This window comes from Daphnia pulicaria, chromosome 1 (assembly GCF_021234035.1).
Source record: "Daphnia pulicaria isolate SC F1-1A chromosome 1, SC_F0-13Bv2, whole genome shotgun sequence".
NCBI classification, from domain to species: Eukaryota; Metazoa; Arthropoda; class Branchiopoda; order Diplostraca; family Daphniidae; genus Daphnia; species Daphnia pulicaria.
In genome coordinates, this window is record NC_060913.1 from 18977518 (window position 1) to 18998644 (window position 21127).

At 41.6% G+C, this 21127-nt stretch overlaps 1 protein-coding gene and 3 long non-coding RNA genes across 6 annotated transcripts; 2 read left to right on the forward strand and 2 right to left on the reverse strand.

Moving 5' to 3' along the window:
- The first annotated feature begins 3743 nt into the window (after positions 1-3743).
- On the forward strand, positions 3744-18983 carry LOC124320879. Its single transcript, XR_006914070.1, has 3 exons — positions 3744-3819; positions 5065-5070; positions 18973-18983. It is a non-coding gene; the product is annotated as an uncharacterized LOC124320879 (long non-coding RNA).
- Positions 7078-7539, forward strand: LOC124320878. Its single transcript, XR_006914069.1, has 3 exons — positions 7078-7109; positions 7198-7331; positions 7460-7539. It is a non-coding gene; the product is annotated as an uncharacterized LOC124320878 (long non-coding RNA).
- LOC124320877 lies at positions 17296-17898 on the reverse strand. Its single transcript, XR_006914068.1, has 3 exons — positions 17719-17898; positions 17609-17647; positions 17296-17536 (listed from the first exon to the last, which is right to left on the reverse strand). It is a non-coding gene; the product is annotated as an uncharacterized LOC124320877 (long non-coding RNA).
- LOC124320875 (queuosine salvage protein-like) lies at positions 18340-21121 on the reverse strand. 3 transcript variants are annotated; one of them, XM_046783778.1, is made up of 8 exons: positions 20955-21121; positions 19857-19971; positions 19657-19754; positions 19462-19594; positions 19023-19358; positions 18776-18958; positions 18627-18700; positions 18340-18551 (listed from the first exon to the last, which is right to left on the reverse strand). In XM_046783778.1, exons 1-8 carry the CDS (start codon positions 21104-21106, stop codon positions 18455-18457), a joined length of 1188 nt encoding a protein of 395 aa, XP_046639734.1. In that variant the 5' UTR covers positions 21107-21121; the 3' UTR covers positions 18340-18454. The 3 variants fall into 3 exon arrangements, with proteins under 3 accessions (XP_046639734.1, XP_046639736.1, XP_046639735.1); XM_046783780.1 differs by having other exon boundaries at positions 19857-19976; positions 20955-21063; XM_046783779.1 differs by lacking the exon at positions 20955-21121 and adding an exon at positions 20320-20432 and having other exon boundaries at positions 19857-19976.
- Between the last annotated feature and the right edge of the window lie 6 nt (positions 21122-21127).

The following is a 21127-nucleotide window of genomic DNA, read 5'->3' on the forward strand; positions in this document are numbered from 1 at the left end:
TAAAACTGAACGAAAACACTGAGGGATGGAGTGACGAGAGCAGGGAGAACGAAAAGGCTCGAAAACACAATCAACTGCGCCATAGAATAAAGTCTGAAAGAGGCCGAATTCGAGAGCGATACAGGCTTGTATTAACTCTACCAACAAGACGAGACCAACTTACTCTCTGATCAGAAGGAGGGGAGGGGGCGACGTTGCCAAGTCATAGCACTAAACATATGTTTGGGAGAGTGTCGTGGCATCCAATTCTAGCGGCTTGCGTCAGCACCGTTCTGCCTTCCGTTGAAACTACATCGGCCGTTTGCAGTGACGTCCAAATTGACCGCCAAGGCGTAAGTCAAATAATGTAATACGCTACGATTGTATTTGTCTCATACGTTGACGTTGACCTTGTGTTAAACCAGTAAATCGATGGCAGACCTTTGGTAGTTCCACCACCTGGTAGAAGTTCAAACACGCGTGTAAAAGACCAGTCCGACCCAATCTGATGTTGTTATTCTCTAAATCTCCATCGCGACGGATCAACACTTCGACGGCTTCAATCCAGCGAACTAGAACCGTTGTACTGCAGGAAATAATGAAGAGGTGTCCGGTATTTTTCGTCACTCTGATTTGGATCAGCATCTGCGAGGAGGAAAAATATATAAACTGTGACTATAAATACAGACAAGATTTATGAAAAATTTATTTCCGTGTCGTCCAATCATGGAATAACTATGTCAAATATAAGGAATAACTAACGTCATATCATGGATCTACCCGATCAATTCGGGTAGATTGCCTTCGTGATAATGAAGAGCAATCAAATGAAGTGCTGTCCTTTTGTGCATAGCTCCGTAATTGATGCAAGTAGCTTTGGCACTCAGCAATTGATCGATTACGTCACCCAAATCAGGGCGTTGGTAAAAGAGGCAGACGTCGTGAAGAGCCGTGATGTTCTTGTCGTCACGAATATTGGCATCGGCTCCGTGTCGGACCAAAACCAAAACAGCCCTGATAAGACGCTCATCGTGATGGGTGATGTGGTGATCCGACACAAACAATGCAATGCAGTTCAGTTTTCTATCGTTTTTGCATGGAGACTGGCCCAATAGGATAGGCAAAAATACATCTGGCACAGGAGCTTAATCCACTGCCCGTACGAAACTTTTACCTTATAATTTTAACTGTTAGCTATAACAGCTCACGCTGTGCTAGGCTAAAAAATCAAACCACTATATATATTTGAAATAAATATTTGGTGGTATTATAATTTTGTCGATAATTCTTCACATAGACTTCTAATTAAAAAATTAATGAAAAACTTAAATAAAAATAAACCATTTTTTATTTTTAAAAATATTTTCAAAATTTCACCTATTGGTAGTGTTGGGCCGTTAACTTTCACGATTAACGAAAACCTCCGTTAACGGAGCTTTTTTGGTCCTGTTAACTAACGAATAACGTAACGATGCAAATGAAAAACATCGTTATTTTTTTTTCTTTATTTACAAAATAAAATAAGGAGTAAATAGAAAAATTGGTTTTGAAAAAAAAAGATAAAGGTGTAGCCACTAAGATAGGGTCTGGGTCCCTATCATTGTAAACGTCCCTACCGTGTTAACAAAAAAATATCGCCATTTCCTGCCCCAAGGGAAGAATGGAAAGAAGAGACGAAGGAAGAAACTAAGAGGGGACAAAGGGGTGGCGCGGGGTTCTCTTTCCTCGGGGCAGGATATAGTCTTTGAAAACATAATGCCTTTTACTTAAATTAATTATAAAAATCAATAATAAATAAACTACAATGACTATCGAGGGGAAATAAATCTTAAAAGATTACCTGATAGCTAAGAAATGAAGTTATCTAATTAAGAATAGCAACTGAAGACGACTGAAATGGGAAATTAAAAACTAAAACTAAAACGGGCGAAACTCCATAAGCCGCCATGCAAGAACTGTTACTGGTTCGTGTCAAATCGATTTTTCTCAATTTCATCGAAATGGCAACTTCAGACGTTAGCCAACTCTATTCCTTTTTTTTACTGAAAGTGTTTCCAATATCCCACTTCCCAGCTCTTAAAAGAAGCGCCGCAGCGGGTGTGTTGGGAAATAAGGAATAGTTTTGCTGAAGGTTTGCTTGGTCTAACCGCAAGAGGCGCTTACGATAGAGGATAAATATCGATATACGAGAGACTGAGCCCCGGTCGAATTCGGGGAACTTTGGCCTAGCGTAAAGTCGGACTCTTTTGCTATTCGGTTTTCTGTAGCTTAATCATCTGCCCATAACAGATTTTATCGTGGGAAATCTGCCCAGTCAATACCTAACTTGAAGATTGCGTCATCACGGCGATGCTTTAGACATCTGGTGGTGATGCTGGTTGTTGTGTCATGGTTGGGACATCAAAGATTGCGTCATCTGTCTTACACAAAAACTCGACACTGTCGCACAACAATCAATTTCATTTGATTGCGAGCCCGAAGGGCGAAGCTAATAATCGCATACGCAGAAAAAAAAGCCATGTCACTTTGTCTGTATGTGTGTATGTCCCGCTCCATAGCTCGGGCGTTTTACGACAGATTTCAGACTTTTTGGTCTTACACAAAAAATATGCGGCGCGACCAGAACAAAAATAATTTCATTTACTTAATTAGTTCTCCCGTAATTAATGAAAAACTGCTAAAATAATTGTTTAACGACTAGTGACATCTGGCGGTGGCGACTACAACTTTTTCACCTTAGGTTTAAATTCCAGTTTCCACTACATGTGTAAGCTTGTCATTTACTAAACGTGTTAAGTTTAAAATTAATCCTTTTCGTCGAATGTTTTTTATTGAAATATATTCGTAATGTATGGTTAAACATGAGTAAAATAATATTACGAATATATACCGCCCAAATAAATCCCCACCAGATGTCCATAGCATCGCCGTGATGGCGCAATCTTTGATGACCCAACCATGACGCAATAACAAGATTTGTATTTAAGTTTTGCAGTTTTTAAACTAAAAGATGGTTATTTTTAAATTAAATTATTGAACTTTATTTGTAAAAATGGGAACATATGAGTTGAGCAAACTAAACGTAAATAACTTGCAATGATATTGAACTGTGACAGAAAAATCCCGTTTTAAGACCGAAAAGTCTGTGAAGAAAAGTGTGAATTGTGAATAAGTCCGACTTAACAATAGGCCCTAAATTTTTCATTTAAGACAGCTTTCAACTGGCTTACGACTATCCCTTCGGCGAGCTGATAAGCTTGCTTTTCTATCTTGTTGTTGTGACTAAGTTGTGACTACAACTTTTTCCCCTTAGGTCTAAATTCCACTTTCCATTATAGCTTCCCTTGTTTTGGGTTACCTTTACTTTTTTTACTTTTTGGTCTTGAAAATTAGACAAAAAATATGCGGTGCGACCAGAACAAAAACAAGACCCTTCCAGGTTCGCCCTCGGGTATTATCGGTCATGAAATCACAAGACATCAACAGACTGTCAACAGACAACCTAATGGGTTTTGTGGTTGTCCTAAGTCACAAAAAGCTAATGACTAAATCCGCATAAAAATAAATAAAATTTAGTATTACCAAATGAATCGAAACTTACCTAAACGCTAAGATAAATTACTGTAAGTTTACACAAAAAGTTTGAAGATAATCGATGCAGTAGTTTAGTTTTCTATAAATTTATTCAGATTCTGAATTTAAGGTTCTGGAAGCCTGGCCAGAACAGCGTACACTCCCCCACATCCCTCCCCCTCCTACACACACAGACACCCGCATTTACTTTAATGCCTTCTGGTAGTACAAGTACTACCCTCAGGGATAATTTCATTTACTTAATTAGTTCTCCTGTAATTAATGAAAAACTGCTAAAATAATTGCTAATACGACTAGTGACATCTGGCCGTTGCGACTACAACTTTTTTCAATTTAGGTCAAAATTAATCACCACCAGATGTCCATAGCATCGCCATGATGACGCAATCTTTGATGTCCCAACCATGACGCAAAATCCAGATTAGCATTTATGTTTTGCAGTTATTTGACTAAATGATGGTTATTTTTAAATTCAATTATTGAACTTTATTTGTAAAAATAGGAACACATGAGTTGAGCAAACTAAACGTAAAAAACTTGCAAGGATATTGAACTGTGACAGAAATTTCCCGTTTTAAGACCAAAAAGTCTGTGAAGAAAAGTGTGAATTGGGAATAAGTCCGACTTAACAATAGGCCCTGAATTAGTCATTTAAGACAGTTTTCAACTGGCTTACGACTATCCCTTCGGCGAGCTGATAAGCTTGCTTTTCTATCTTATATAGACGAGTAACCTGAGCCCCGGTCAAATCCGGGGAACTTTTGTCTAGCGTAAAGTTGGACTGTTTTTCTATTCGCTTTTCTGTAGCTTAATCATCTGCCCGTAATAGATTTTATCGTGGGAAATCTGCCCAGTACCTTACTTGAAGATTTCGTCATCACGGCGATGCTATAGACATCTGGTGGTGATGCTGGTTGTTGCGTCATCAAAGATTGTGTCATCACGGCGACGACATCTGGTGGTTATTTGCGACTTACCAATCACAGCGTTCGCATTGCGACATGAATAAGCTCCTCCTCCAAATGTCCGTGACAGACACAGGCTCTTCCCCCGAAAGCTTTTGGGGGAGGAGACTGAGGATCGGGTGTTTTTTACCCTTTTCGCAGGTAGAAAACGGTCGACCAATCACAGCGTGCGCTCATCCGGACTTTCAAACACCCAGACAGATACACACACAAACTCCTCCCCCTTTTCGCCCTTTTCGTTTTATTAGTTAGGGACTAGTAAATTTTAGCCCGTCAAGGGCCGGTCATCAGTGGGGCTAGTGTAATTATGCCCGTTATGCAAATTCCCTTTCCCGTTCTGTTTCCCTTGCCCGTGAATCATTTTCCCGCGAGCGATCTAATTGTTTTAGCTTTTAGGCGGCGTTTTAGTTAAGCCGTCGTTGGTGCTGCCAATTTTATTTTTGACTTTCAACGATTTAATTTTTCTGTTGTTAGTACACACTCTGCCGTCATTGTCATCTTGCCCGTTACGTCGCGTTACGTGAAGTTGTTTGTCTAATTTTACGGTTTACATCTTGCCCGTCCTTGTTATATTGCCCGCCGAGTATAAATTTTTGTTGACGCATGGCCTCCGGCGGTCAATTTGCCAAATAGAGGTTGTATCGCATTGCCTCCGGCGGTGAATTTGTAGGGTTGAGAACGTTCAAGCATTTTCTCTGTTAGTAAAATGTTTTTGTATAGATTTCTTACACACATGGCCTCCGGCGGTAAATTTGCAGGATAGAGAATATGCATTCTCATTTTCTCTGATGGTAAATTGGAAGTGTAAAATATTCACTCATGGCCTCCGGTGGTAAATTTGCAGGATAGAGGTTGTATCGCATTGCCTCCGGCGGTAAATTTGTAGGGAAGAGTATATTTACGCATTTTCTCCTTCGGTAAATTTGTAGGGAAGAGCTTTTCACGCATGGCCTCCGGCGGTAAATTTGCAAGATAGAGGTTGTGTCACATTGCCTCCGGCGGTAAATTTGCAGGATAGAGGGATATTCACGTATTGCCTCCGGCGGTAAATTTGTTTTTTAAAAATTTTTACGCTTGGCCACCATGTTTTTTCTGTTAATTCTATGATTTTTCTTTTTAATTTTGTAAAAAAAAAATATTTTTTCGGGAAATTTTGACTTGTCTGAGTGATGGCTAACAAAAGAACCGGTTAAAACAATAATATATACTTAAAAATGATTATTCTTCGGCGGTAACCTTGTAGGATAGAGGTGGTGACGTATTGCCTCCGGCGGTAAGCTCGACGACCAATGACATCGCGCGCTCATCCGGACTGACAAACAAACAGATACACAAACAAACTCCGCCCCCTTTTCCCCCATTCCGTTTTATGAATAAGGGACTAGTAAACCGGATGCCCGTCCAGGGCCGGTCTTTAGTTGGGCTAGTGTAAATTAGCCCGTTATGCAAATTCCCTTGCCCGTTGTTTTTCCCTTGCCCGTGGATCTCTTGCCCGCAATGTAAATCCTTTGTTGAAGGTTATTCCCTTGTCCGTGATTTGTCAAAAATTTAGTATAATAATAGCGTCACGTGGAGTATAATTAATCTAAATGAGAGAAGCAGAATAAATAAAAGTAAATGAAAATGGAATAACAGCAAGATTTGGTTTAAAATCCAACTAGCCATTTCATATCCGTTCATAATGTAGTGGTTAGCGTACACGATCAGGGAATGTTTGCCGCGCACTCATCCCCGTCGTGTATTCGAAGCCATGGTTCAAACCCAACATTCGTCAAGACATTTAATAGAGGACAATGAAATTGCCAATGGAAAAATCTTCTCCCACATTGTCCGAGGTGAGTGTGTGTGTGTGTGCGTCAACCCTCAGCCCCCTGTACGATTGTATCCCCGGCCGCCCCGGGTGATGTCGACCTTTTTGGTCGATAAGGGCGAGGTCAGACGTAGCCTCGGGTGTTTTTGACCCTTTTCGCAGGTAGAAAACGGTCGACCAATGGCAGCGTGCGCGCAACGACACATAAAACCAAACAGACAGATACACACACAAACTCCTTGTATTGACTTCACAGAGTGTGTGAAGCAGACGACGGTAGTAAGAGCGTAGGGTCAGTCTGGACTAGCTCGTCCACGCCTAACGTTGTGCTCTCAACGTCTGTCGAATACATCTTCAGGTAATACACTGTTTCTCCCTACATTCGTTGGTCTAAACATGGCGCAGTTGGTTAACTCCTACACCTCAAGTTTCTGATTGCTTCACAAAGAAAATTATCTGTGTGTTCAGCATTTCTGCATTGACATTCCACCAACGATCGCCAATCTCACGTGGCGCCTCACAAATTTGCCGCTAGGTGCGCAACACCAGAGTAGTTCGCAGTTACAAGTGGTATTATTATCACCCTTCGACAAAACTGTTGTTACCCAGAACACCTTTGATTAACGATTCCCTCTAAAATCAAAGTTTCAGTGTGCCCAGTATTTCGGTATTCAAAACCACTCCAACGAACGTCAAGCTAGCGTGGTGCCGCACATTTTTGCCGACAGGCGCTCAACACAAAAGTTTCGTTAATTCAATCGGTATTATATTGCTACCTCTACTCAGTGGTTTATGTGTATTACTTCGACTTACGGCATTCTCACGAGCAACCTTTCTTTCATCATCAAGAGTTTCGGGAACCAAACTTTATTCATCACGATCCGTATCACACGGCCTGGAATCGCATATTCCGGAAACGGTGGCGCCACACGCCACCCCCAGTTTTAGTTACCCCACGCCTCCGGTAGGAGCGCCCCATCAAGGTATACACTCCTGATTTTCGCCTATTGATACCACATCAATCTACGCAATTACTGCACGCAGCACGTCCTCACCTTGTCGCAGTACAAGTGGGTCGACATCACACTCATTCTTAATATTCTCTCTATAGAATAAGCTCGCAACCACAACCATGGCCGCAGCCATCACCGCCGCAGCAGCAGCCGCAGCCGCAGCAGCCGCAGCCAATGCCCGCGACAACCAATAGTGAATCCACTCAGAGCATTTAAGCCTTATGGTTCACCACCATCTTTCGACCTGGAAGCTGAACGCGATTCATTCGGCGTATGGGAAGAAAGATGGAAGATATTTCTGGCTCTGTCAACCATCGATGAAGTACTCGACGCCGCCGCACGCCCCGCGTAAAAGACAAACCAGCTTAAATCTTGCCTGTCAACCCCTACGTTGCAAGCTGTACTGTCTGCCGGACTCACGGATGTCCAACTGGGAGATCACGAGGAAATCATCAACCTACTCCGTACCCGCTGCAATGCGGGCCGGAACCGGCATGGGTGGCGTCATCAATTCGCAATATGTTTCCAGCTCCCAAACCAATCTGCAGACAACTGGCTATGCAGTCTCCGAGATATCAGCCGCAAGTGCGACTTCGGACAAGATTGTTGTGCCCGATGCGAACCGACGCGTATATTGGGCCAACTGATATCCGGCGTATCAGACAACACCGTTCGCATCAAACTTCGAGAGCTCGGCGACGCACTCACCCTAGATCAGGCACTAACAATCCTCCGATCGGCCGAAACATCCCAACTACAAGCTGCATCTCTTCAACAAAACGATCATGCGATCAACGCTATCCGCCGCTCGGCCTACAAATCTAGCAAGTCACCCACGCGCGACAACAAACAGACACGTTTTGCCCCGGACACGAAATCTAACGGCCGAACGTCAGCGCCATGCCGTTATTGTGGCGGACCCCGACGACACAGCACAACTCAATGCCCGGCATTCGGAAAAAGCTGCGACAATTGCGGTAAAGAAAATCACTTCGCGTCGGTGTGTGAGAGCGACACCGATCTTCAAGAATAACACGGCTACGTTCCTCTCGGGCGAGTCGGCGTAAACAACGCCAGAATGTCATTTTGCCCTCTCTTGCCATCATTCATGTTTTCCCGTCCCAACTGATTACGGCCACAAACAACGTTACGCGTCCGTATTTTATTTCGTGTTGTCCCTCAAAACAGCCATGCCCCCCTTTTCCTTTTTCATGTATTAATCAAGCCTCCTTCGTCAACGCGTGGTGGCAATGCCAGGAACGGCCACAGTCGCCACACCAACTAACGCTCCAGCCGTGATCGTCCCAGCCGCGATCATCCCAGCCGCGATCGCCCCAGCCGCGTTCATTCCCCCTCCAGCCCTGGAGCCAGACAGCGCGCCGCGTCAGAGTCGACAGCGTAAACCCAAGATCTACGGCCCAGCGACTCGACGCTCGGCCAGAACGCACAGCACGCCGCTTCGCTACCCTGCATAGTGTGGAGTCACGCGAGCCACACCGATATTCAAGAATAACCCGGCTACGTTCCCCTCGGCGTTAACAAAGTCAGAATTTCATTTTTGCTCTCGCTTGTCATGATTCATGTTTTTCCCGTCCCAAGTGAGTACGGCCATAAAGAACGTTACGCGTCCGTATTTTGTTTCGTTTTGTCCCTCAAAACAGCCATGCCCCCCCTTCTCCTTTTTTTTTTTTTTTTTCATTTATTAACCAAGCCCTCCAAAGAAAGCAAACCCGGAAAGAAAGGGCAAGTATTGATTTCACAGAGTGTGTGAAGCAGACGACGGTAGTAAGAGCGTAGGGTCAGTCTGGACTAGCTCGTCCCCGCCTAACGTTGTGCTCTCAACGTCTGTCGAATTTATCTTCAGGTAATACACTGTTTCTCCCCACTTTCGTTGGTCTAAACACTCCTCCCCCTTTTCGACCTTTTCGTTTTATTAGTTAGGGACTAGTAAACCGGATGCCCGTCCAGCGCCGGTCTTTAGTTGGGCTAGTGTAAATTAGCCCGTTATGCAAATTCCCGTGCCCGTTGTTTTTCCCTTGCCCGTGGATCTCTTGCCCGCAATGTAAATCCTTTGTTGAAGCTTATTCCCTTGCCCGTTATTTGTCATAAATTGATTATAATAGTGGCGTCACGTACAGTATAAATAATCTAAGTAAGAGAAAGAGTGTAAATAAAAAATAAATGAAAATGATACAATAGTATGAATTGGTTGACAATCCAACTCGCCATCTCATATCCGTACATAGTGTAGTGGTTAGCGTATTCGATGGGAGAGTGTTTGCCGCGCACTCATCCCCGTCGTGTATTCGAAGCCATGGTTCAAACCCAGCACTCGTCAAGAATTTAATAGAGGACATTGAAATTGCCAATGGAAAAATTCTACCCCACCCTACTCCCACATTGCCCGAGGTGTGTGTGTGAGCGTCAACCCTCAGCCCCTCTGTGCGATCGCAACCCCGACTGCCCCGGGTGATGTCGACCTTTTTGGTCGATTTTTGTCGAGTTAAGCGAGGTCAGACGTAGCCTCGGGTGTTTTTTACCCTTTTTTCAGGTAGAAAACGGTCGACCAATGGCAGCGGGCGCGCAACGACACATAAAACCAAACAGACAGCCCGTTATGCAAATTGCCTTGCCTGATATTTTTCCCTTGCCCGTGGATCTCTTTCCCGCAATTGAAACCCTTTTTTTGAAGCTTATTCCCTTGCCCGTGATTTTTCATAAATTGATTATAATAATAGCTTCACGTGTCAGAGTATAAATAAACTAAATAGGAGAAGGAGTCGAAATCAAAAATAAATGGAAATTATACAATAGCATGAATTGGTTGACAATCCAACTAACTTTTTCATGTCCGTTCATAGTGTAGTGGTTAGCGTACTCGATCGGGGAATGTTTGCCGCGCACTCATCCCCGTCGTGTATTCGAAGACATGGTTCAAACCCAGCACTCTCCAAAACATTTAATAGAGGACATTGAAATTGCCAATGGAAAAATTGTACCCCACCCTTCGCCCACATTGCCCGAGGTGTGTGTGTGTGTGTGTGCGTCTACCCTCAGCACCCGTGTACGATTGGATCCCCGGCCGGCCCGGGCGATGACGACCTTTTAGTCTTTTTGTCGTTTTTTCGAGGGAGGTCAGACGTAGCCTCGGGTGTTTTTTACCCTTTGTTCAGGTAGAAAACGGTCTACCAATGGCAGCGTGCGCTCATCCGGACTTTCAAACACATCGACAGATACACAAACAAAACTCCGCCCCCTTTTCCCCCTTTTCGTTTTATAGACAAGAGACTAGTAACTTTATGCCCGTCCGGGGCCGGTCTTTAGTTGGGCTAGTGTAAATTTGCCCGTTGTGCAAATTTCCTTGCCCGTTATTTTTCCCTTGCCCGTGGATCTCTTTCCCGCATTTGAAATTTTTTTTTAAGTTTATTCCCTTGCCCGTTATTTTTCATAAATTGATTATAATAGTAGCGTCACGTATAGCATAAATAATCTAAGTAAGAGAAAAAAACTAAATCGAAACTAAATGGAAATTGAACAATATCATGAATTGGTCAAAAATCCAAGTTACTTTTTCATATCCGTTCATAGTGTAGTGGTTAGCGTACTCGATCGGGGAATATTTGCCGTGCACTCATCCCCGACGTGTATTCGAAGGCATGGTTCAAACCCAGCACTCGCCGAGAAATTTAATAGAGGACATTGAAATTGCCAAAGGAAAAATTCTACCCCACCCTTCTCCCACATTGCCCGATGTGTGTGGGTGTCAACCCTCTTCCCCATCGTCCCACCCCGTACGAAAGCAAGCCCGCCCGCCCCGGGTGTTGCCGACCTTTTAGTCTTTTTGTCGTTTTTTCGAGCGAGGTCAGACGTAGCCTCGGGTGTTTTTGACCCTTTGTTCAGGTAGAAAACGGTCGACCAATCACAGCGTGCGCTCATCCGGACTTTCAAACACATCGACAGATACACAAACAAAACTCCGCCCCCTTTTCCCCCTTTTCGTTTTATAGACAAGAGACTAGTAACTTTATGCCCGTCAAGGGCCGGTCTTTAGTTGGGCTAGTGTAAATTAGCCCGTTGTGCAAATTTCCTTGCCCGTTATTTTTCCCTTGCCCGTGGATCTCTTTCCCGCAATTGAAATTCTTTTTTTGAAGTTTATTCCCTTGCCCGTTTTTTTTCATAAATTGATCATAATAGTGGCGTCACGTAAAGTATAAATAATCTAAGTAAGAGAAAGAGTCTAAATAAAAAATAAATGAAAATGAAACAATAGCATGAATTGGTTGACAATCCAACTCAGTTGTTCATATCCGTTCTAATAGTGTAGTGGTTAGCGTACTCGATCGGGGAATGTTTGCCGCGCACACTCATCCCCGTCGTGTATTCGAAGCCATGGTTCAAACCCAGCACTCGTCAAGAAATTTAATAGAGAACATTGAAATTGCCAATGTAAAAATTCTACCCCACCCTTCTCCCACCTTGCCCGAGGTGTGTGTGTGTGCGTGAGTCAACCCTCCCCCCCGTACGAAAGCACCCTCCCGCCCCGGGTGATGTCGACCTTTTAGTCTTTTTGTCGTTTTTTCGAGCGAGGTCAGACGTAGCCTCGGGTGTTTTTGACCCTTTTTTCAGGTAGAAAACGGTCGACCAATGGCAGCGTGCGCTCATCCGGACTTTCAAACACATCGACAGATACACAAACAAAACTCCGCCCCCTTTTCCCCCTTTCCGTTTTATAGACAAGAGACTAGTAAACCGGATGCCCGTCCAGGGCCGGTCTTTAGTTGGGCTAGTGTAAATTAGCCCGTTATGCAAATTCCCTTGCCCGTTGTTTTTCCCTTGCCCGTGGATCTCTTGCCCGCAATGTAAATCCTTTGTTGAAGGTTATTCCCTTGCCCGTGATTTTTCATAAATTTAGTATAATAATAGCGTCACGTGGAGTATAAATAATCTAAATAAGAGAAAGAGTCTAAATCAAAAATAAATGGAAATTGAACAATAGCATGAATTGGTTGACAATCCAACTCACTTTTCCATATCTGTTCATAGTGAAGTGGTTAGCGTACTCGATCGGGGAATGTTTGCCGCGCACTCATCCCCGTCGTGTATTCGAAGCCATGGTTCAAACCCAACACTCCCCAAGAAATTTAATAAAGGACATTGAAAAAAAATGCTAAAGGAAAAATTCTACCCCACCCTTCTACCTAATAGCCTGAGGTGTGTGTTTATGTGTGTGTGTGTGCGTCAACCCTCAGCCCCTCTGTACGATTGGAGCCTCGGTTGATGTCAACCTTTTTGATCGATTTTTGTCGAGTCGAGCTAGGTCAGACGTAGCCTAGGGTTTTTTTTACCCTTTTCGCAGGTAGAAAACGGTCGACCAATGGCAGCGTGCGCGCAACGACACTTAGAAACACACAGACAGATACACACACAAACTCCTCCCCCTTTTGGGCCTTTGCGTTTTATTAGTTAGGGATTCTCTTCGACGCTTTCTCCAGTAGGCGTCACTGCCAGTGACATTGGCTGTATAGGAGTACATTTTGCTGATGACCGAGTCAAGTTGACCTTTGGCAGCCATGGCCTTAAGTTCCTCCATAGACAATGCAGCTTCTTCGGGATTTTGTCTCAGAAAAACGGAACACTGCCCAAGGGCTCGATGGCGTCGTATGCGATCAACCATCCAAAAACAGAAGCGCTCATGTTCAGCAAACGGATAATACGAATACCCGTTTGAATGAGATTCGTCGGGTTCCTTTGTACAATCAATCTCGGCATATTTCATCAAGTGGTTAGAAGCAATGAGTTCGGATAGGTCTTGTCTGCGACCTTTCTTTGTTGGGTCAGCTTGCCCAAGAGGAAATAACTTGATGAAAGCCAGAGATACAAGACGAGACATGACCTCAAATTCATTGATAGGCTCAGTTGAAATGGTTGGCCAATTAACCGGATCGAGTGCATTTAATATTTCATTTTGTTGAGGAGGCCTGATGTTGTTTGAAATGACGAAAGCGACATCAGGAGGTTGTGGCTGATCAAGAATGTCTTCTGGTGGAACATCCCTTGTCATGGCTCCTTCGTCAGTGACATTCAATTCATCGTTGTCGCTGTCCATCGTCGGAATATTTAACAAAAGTCCATATTCGGGCAGCAAATCACAGTTGTTCTGGCTAAAAGTGATGCGATGTGAAGCAAAGCCTGGATGGTTTTTTATGAGAAATCGGCCAACTTCTTCAACGCGTTTACGGCAAACTTTGAATTCGGCACAGGTGTTGTCCACACCTCTCCTTCTTATGACGAGGCACGGAAGTTGCGCTGCTGTGAGAGGAATCTCTCTGATGATTCCGGCTACGTCTTGTTTGAAATTTGCCACGTAGCCACGAGAAACATGTCCACCAGTAGGTAGCCGGAATACAGACATGATGGAAATTACTGGTGAGAAAAGCATTTCTTCAATAGGAGTAAGTTCCCGAATGTGCTTCTGAATTGCTAGTGGAATAGATGAAAAATCACGAACCCTTTAATTTTGAATTCCAAAAGGATTGAATTCCTTAAGTTTCTTGCAGTGGCAGCAAATGTAGGGATCGACAATTGCATCTCTTGTAGGCCACAATTCTCGACAGTGCAATTCAGAGTGGAATGTTTGCATATGCTTGTCGACGAAAGGTTGCGCATGAAGCGGTCCATGGACGGAAGCATAAAAAACATCTAAATATTCTGCTTTGGAGGTTTGACGGGTTTCCCTAGATCGTCGCTGAACACTTGCATTACTTTGTCGCCTATCGTTAGCTTCATCTTGGGTTTAAATTGGATATAGCATGGACTACTTAAGCTAGAGGACAGGACTCTCGTCCTATATCCCGCCGTGTTATAGCTTGTCGGGTGGATTTTTAATCATAATTTTTGAAGAAGGGTCAATCAAGAGATTTAAAAAGCTATTATAAGTCTCCAATGCACATTTCTTGTAAATATATATAGATATATAGATATTTGCGTTTTAATTTTGAGAGGACGGGAGAGGTGTTCGTTGGTTGTCTCCACCTAGCGCTAAGAATTCTAAACTCTTCCATGGTTTTTAGAAAGAGAACAAACAGAATCCAGAGAATCACCAGAGAATCACAGATAGCAGACCCACCTAATCATACCAAACCAAACCAAAAACAGAGAATCACAGAGTGGTCAACCAACAATCACCGCTAGATGGCGACAACCAACGAACACCTACGTCAATTTCTAATTAAAATATCACCGAAATTAAATAATTCCCGCATAGGGATAATTTAATAGACTCCAGCTCATTTTTCGGCTTCTCTGGCGATTGCATGCCTCAGAGCATCTTCAGCACGGCGATTAACAGTCTGTTGTTCAGACTCGGCTGATCGTGCTGCAGCATTCCTGACAGCATTTGCTTCAAGTCGAGCACACAGCTGTACTTCAGACTCGGCTGATCGTGCTGCTGCATTACTGACAGCCTTTGCTTCAAGTCGAGCACACCGCTGTTCTTCAGATTCCGTTGCTCTACGTTTGGCTTGCCTAGCTGCAAGTTCATCCTTTCGTTTTCTTTTAGAAGACATTTCGACGTTCGATAACCTGGGAATAGATTTAACTCTAACTTAACTCTTAACTTCTAAATTAATCCCGGTCAAGACCAGGGACCTTGGGTCTATCTATAAGGTTGTTGATGGAGAAATGTTATGTCTTGTCTTTTGTGTGGTAAAAATAATCAGACAGAAATGGTGTGTGTTTTACACTCTTTAAAATAACCAAGGTTGTTGATGGAGCAATGTTCTTTCTTGTTTTTTTGTGTGATAAAAACAATCAGAAAGAAACATTGTGTGTTTGGCAGCCTTTAAAATCAATTCTTCCTTGTTTTTTTGTATGGTAAAAACAATCGATATTCTGGGAATAGATAATCATCAAAGTTTTACCTTCGAAAGTTTTACCTTCTTTACTAGTTACTTTATACCCGGTCAAGACCGGGGTACTTGGGTCTAGCTTTAAGTAGGGCTGTGGCCCGGGCCATGAAAGCCCGGGCCAAAGTTCGGGCTAAAGGAAAAAAAACCCAACCCGACTCAACCCATCGAGGCATTTTTTTAACGGGGCGGGTGATGGGTCGAACCGCCGGGTCCGCTGCTCAACCCGAGATGTGGCGCCATCTATTGGTCAAATAAAGAATCTCACAGCTAGAAAGTGCCAGAAAGATCTGGAGGGATAGGATAGCTTAAATCCATGCATTGCAGATGCAGAGTTGCACACATTCGATGTTCAGTCATCACGTTTTAAGTAGACGCTGACACGCGCTAGAGCTTCAAAAGGCAGAACACATGAAGTGGTGAAGGCTGTATGTCTAAACGTAAATCTACTTCTAATAATGGCGAACAGTTATCGCGTAAACCTCAAAGTTTGTCTAAATCGAGCAATTCTACTGGGAAAAAGAGAAGTTTACCAATTAACATTAGCATTGAAAGTGATGATGAGAATGAGATGGATGATGCAGATGCACTTCCTGCAACAAGCACAGAAATAACCAATCAGTCGAGTTCAGCTCCATTGAAAGTTATCAATTAGTCTATCTTTTAATTTGCTGTTTAATGGCTAGAAATCTCCTCAGCATTCCAGCGACAAGCGCAGCTAGCGAGAGGGCCTTTACTGTTGGCAAGGATATTTTTGGCATTTCGAGAATGAGCTTGAAGCCTGAGACCGTTGAAGCCCTAATCTGTCTACGTTCATGGTACAAAGCAGGATTAGTGGGGGTAAAAGAAGTCTACGATTTCTTGGAAGAAAACTTTGATACCTTACTTTTCAACTTTTGGAAAACGAAGAAGAAGATTTTTAAAAACAATTTTTTGTATTTGTTCGATAACTACAGTTAATTCGGATTTTTACTTCCAACACTTACTTCCAAGTTTCTTTTCGTTTCATTGATGTATGTTTGTTTACATCAATTCTCATGTATTAATTTTTTTTTTGGTTCATTTAAAACAGAATAAAAATTCTATTTTTATACGTTAGGAAATTTTTCCATTTATTGATAAACAGACTGAAAAGATGATGAAAAAGTATGATTGACCCGTTAAAAACCCGGGCCGTGACCCATCCTGTTAATATTTTTTGACCCATGGGTTGGCCCGGGCCGAACCCATTTACTCTGTTGGCCCAACCCACTCCAACCCGTGTTTGAAGAAAAACCCATCTAGGCAACCCATTAAAAAAAAACCGCCCAATAAGCTCCGGGCCACAGTCCTAGCTTTAAGGTTGTTGATGGAGCAATATTCTTTCTTGTTTTTTTGTGTGGTAGTTGTTACGCTTGACCACCTATATAGTCAAGATCCTTTGTTCGACAAGCAGTCGGTTCTCGTCTCGTCTCATGCTCTACATAGGTGGTCAAGCGTAATAACAATCTTAGTTCTGCTATCGGCCGCTGTGGTGCGCATCGGCGTAAACTGCGCACGACTTTTTGGCATGTCTACTACTTTTTCATTGGTATAACATCTATACTTGCTTATGTGATGTATTTTTATGTTTTACAGACAAGCATCTTATGCCAGAATGATCGGTCAAATTTCCCAATGTGAATTTGCTGCCACAAAATCCTTGAGGTGCTGTGAAATGAACACTGCAGAGCATTAACACTATATGATGACCTTTACAACCAGATTGAAGAAGGAATTGTGTCAGCTCAAAAAGACATTGAAGCAACCAAGAAGGAGTTGCATGAAGCAAGACAGATTCGTAGGAATAAAATGAAATATGATGCTTTGGCTGCCATTATTCAAACACAGCCTGATTGAAAGAGCACCCAAGAGAAATCTCTATTGCGACAGGTACTGGAAGCCTCAGAATGTGAATGTCAGAAATTGGAAGCTAGATTAAAACAAAGACGCAAACAATTTCACTTACTCATTTCAACTATCCAAGGATTACAGCAACTTCTCAACAATGATGAAGCATCCTAATTGTTTATTTAGTATGCATCCATATTCTCTATTTTTGAATAATAATGCTTACAAATACAAATCATTTGAAACACAAAAAAATCTATGTATGAATAAACTATCCAAACGATACATATCCGACAAGGAATGCCACAGAAGAATGCTTTAAAAAACACCATCAGTTCTTCTTGAGAGGTCGAATAGATGGATTAAAGCATTTTCCACCAATACCTCGTCACACATGACAATCTAAATAATAAGGAAAAATCAATTACCAAGTGTTTCAGTGGGAAAATGTTAAAAATTATAAGTAAACTATACATGTTTGGGTCCTACATATGTAAACAATGCCCATATGCCCTGTACAAAACCATTTAATTAATATGACTTCCACTACTTCAATAGTGGAAAACTTAGATGCTACGGATTACCTGAATGATGTAGTATTTTTCTATATTTTTCTTTGGTCGAAGTTGTTATCCAGCTCAGAGAAAAAACCCTTTGAAAAAATACTTCCATAAGAGCCCATGTAAAAAAAGGGTGTGGTTTTATTAATATGGCGGATTGCAGCGTTGTCGGACTACAAGAATCCTGCTATCCGCACGGTGCAAGCAGAGATCTATACTAGAATTACCTGAAACAGTTAGGAAATATATTAAGGGGGGAAATTCGAGCTGATTTTAAGGTTAGATTTTTCAAGCAAGATAAGAAAACGCCTTAACTTGGAAAATAAAAGCTGGTATCTGCTTTAAAAAAAGTGGAGCGAAACCCTAGATTAAAACTTCCATACTGGAATTAGCTTACAGTTAGGAAATATATTAAGGGGGAAATTCAAGCTGGTTTTAACAAGCAATCTCCCACTCAACCGCACCGAAATACCCCCTTTTTTCCGGAGGTCGTTTTGGGATCGTAATCCGGAAAAGGACTCTACAAATCCGGACTAGGTCTATTCTGCTCGGAATCGCAAGGCGATTCTAACGCACGGACACGCACGCACGGACTTGCGTCCTGCTCCGGCTTTTTCTTTCAATAAATTAAACAATTTTAAAGAATTTCGATTCAAGACATTTATTTATGATTCTGTTCCTCAATTTCCTTCGCAAATCGCAATTTCCATTCACTTTCGTTTCCTTATCAAGTAACATGTTTCAACATATAAAATTTTGATTAATAATATATGCAACGGACCTTGTGGTAGGGAACTTTGGCAAGAGTTTGAGCAAAACGCCTCCGGTATTCCCACAAGAAATAATCAATCATGGCACTGCAGTTTTATGTAAAAAATAATTAACAACAAAAAATTTTGAAATAATAAATGCAATTTAAAAAAAATACATACCTGTTCATTGGTAAAGAATTTGTCGTTGTATTAACCTGATGTGATTTTAATTCTTCCTTTATTAATTCCACCGACTAAAAAATTTAATTCATGTTAGTTATAACGAATTGCTTTTTTTTTACTTCTCAATCGTATTATCGTTAGCATACGTGAATCGAGCACCCACGGATTTCCATTTCTTCCCGATCTCCATTTAAAAACATATGATTAGCCAATAACAATCCATGAAGTCTATCGGAATAAGCCATTGCCCCAAAATGAACCAGCGACTGAGGGACCCTGTAATCTGCAAACATGGTGATGGAATCTACATCAGTAAAATTTCCGAATCCCTAAAAAGACATAGATTTAGTAAACATTTTTATTAATTAAAAAGTTGAATTTTTCTTCGAATACCTTCCCTTTGAATATACTCCAAATGTCGGCAACAAGAATTTGTGCTCGCTTGTAAAAGGAAACCTTTTTTCCTTCAATGACCCCTTCATCTCGAAATGATGGGAAGTTTGAAATAATTAAATTTAAAAGCTTTGTGGCACTGTTTGCCGATTGCTTGATGCAATTATAAAATTTCCCGTCAAATTTCTCATTTAGGATTTTCCCACATTCTTGCAAAATTCTCCATCTCTCTTCTAAAAGTGGAATAGACTCGCCGGTGCTAGAAATAAATATTTTATCCACTTCTTCTTTTGTTATAGTGGCATAATATTGTGACGATGTTATTGGAATGTCAGCCTACGCAAAAACAATGAAAAATACAACAAGCAATGCAAACAAAATAGGTTACTTTATTATTTAAAAGAAGTTCTAACGCAAATTTATAGATATCACTTTCTACCTCCAGTGCTTTAGTAATCGCAGCGCATAAAGCCATATAACCAGTATACTGTTTTTCGTGGAGCTCAACAGAATAGTGTACATTTTCTTCTAAAGCCCAAAATGAAAAATTTAGAGCATCAGCTACAAATAACCTAAGATTTATGTTTTATTAAAACAGACCGATAAAAATCTTTTTTTTTTTTTATGAAAATACCATTCAATACTTGAAACATCTTCAGTAACAGGCAGTGGATAGGAATGGATCATCATATTGCTTGGTTCGAACTCACGTGAAGCGATTGCTCGTGAAATCTAAAGCGAAAATATGTTTAGACCATGGTCTTTTTGTACTACGACTATTGTACTACAACCATCTCTTTGTCGATACAAAACGAATGTGAAAAGGAATAATACCTCTGATGCAATTTTTCTAATGCCATCTGGATTGATTTCAACGTCCTTTGACACAGAAGCAATGAAAGCAGCAGATTCTCTCGGATTCATCTTGCTCAGAGGAACCGTTAATATACTAGCCTTATAAAAAAAAAACAAAAAAAAAAAACATTAATTTTGTTATTTGTTGTTGTTTTGTTTTTTTTCTGATTACAAATGAAACACAATTTAGTTTTTTATTTCATACATGCCCAGACATAATTTTTACGTTTTTACATACCAAATGAAATAAATTGTCCGCTTCGCATGAAGCACCTAATTAGACAGTGTAGCGATTGCGTTATTGTTTCCAGGCATTACTTTTTTTTAAAATGCAATTTGCGATTACTTGAGCAGTTATTTACATATGAGAAGCAAATCAATTTTCTATGCACACGACATAAATGGGAACGATTGGCAGTTATAGACTGTTTATTTGTCATACGATAAGGTATGATGGCCTGTCTTTAACGTGATAGTAACTGAATATAATCTCCATCCAATAAATCCAATAGCCGAAGTGACAGCTGAAATATTCGTCCTGCTTCGTCCAGATTGCTAAGGCTGTTGCCAAGTCTATTACAGCAGATTAATTAGGGTGACACCTCAAGAGCACCTCACACAAATGTCAAATTATTTTTGTCAGCTGCAAGGTGCTCTAACACCTAACAGTATAGCCATAGTCTATACTGTCTATACTATAATAAATAAATAGACCTGGATCATATGCTGAGATACAAGTGTCTCAAATTAATGGTGGTTTTTTTGCCTCTCGGGATTTTTATCTCTTATCTATACAACTTGGAAACACATGACGCCATTTTTTGTGTCAAGTGCATTGCTTTTTTATTTCAAATGTAATTTCAATTAATAGTGGTTGGAGGTGGAAATTCTTTTTACATGTCACGAATGCGTTTTGAACGAATTACCGGCGGACTGCCGGCTGGTAGAGGTTACGTTTTATGACTTAGGCCGCTCGGGTTAAAATGTAGTAATTATTATATTCTAGCTTGCTTCTAGCAAAAAAAAAAAAACAAAAAAAAAATACAAAACAAAAACAAAACAGAAACAATTAGTTACCCGAAAAATTGTTGGCCAGAGAGCTTGAGAGCTTGAGAAAGCAGTGAGAGCTGTGGACGGCTGTGGACCTGTGTGGTGAGTGGTGAGAGGCCAGTCAGGCCACTGAGACTGCTACGTACTGACAGCACAGGAGACCATGTTGCGGAGACCATGTTGAGTCAGGAGCACGAGCA

Excerpts from the sequence above, each read along its gene's own strand:
- LOC124320875 (XM_046783778.1), bottom strand. The coding sequence starts at position 21,106 with ATGGTCTCCGCAACATGGTCTCCTGTGCTGTCAGTACGTAGCAGTCTC. Across the intron at positions 19,359-19,461 it reads CGATTACTAAAGCACTGGAG|GCTGACATTCCAATAACATC; the intron begins GTAGAAAGTGAT and ends GTTTTTGCGTAG. Across the intron at positions 18,701-18,775 it reads TCCGTGGGTGCTCGATTCAC|TCGGTGGAATTAATAAAGGA; the intron begins GTATGCTAACGA and ends TAAATTTTTTAG.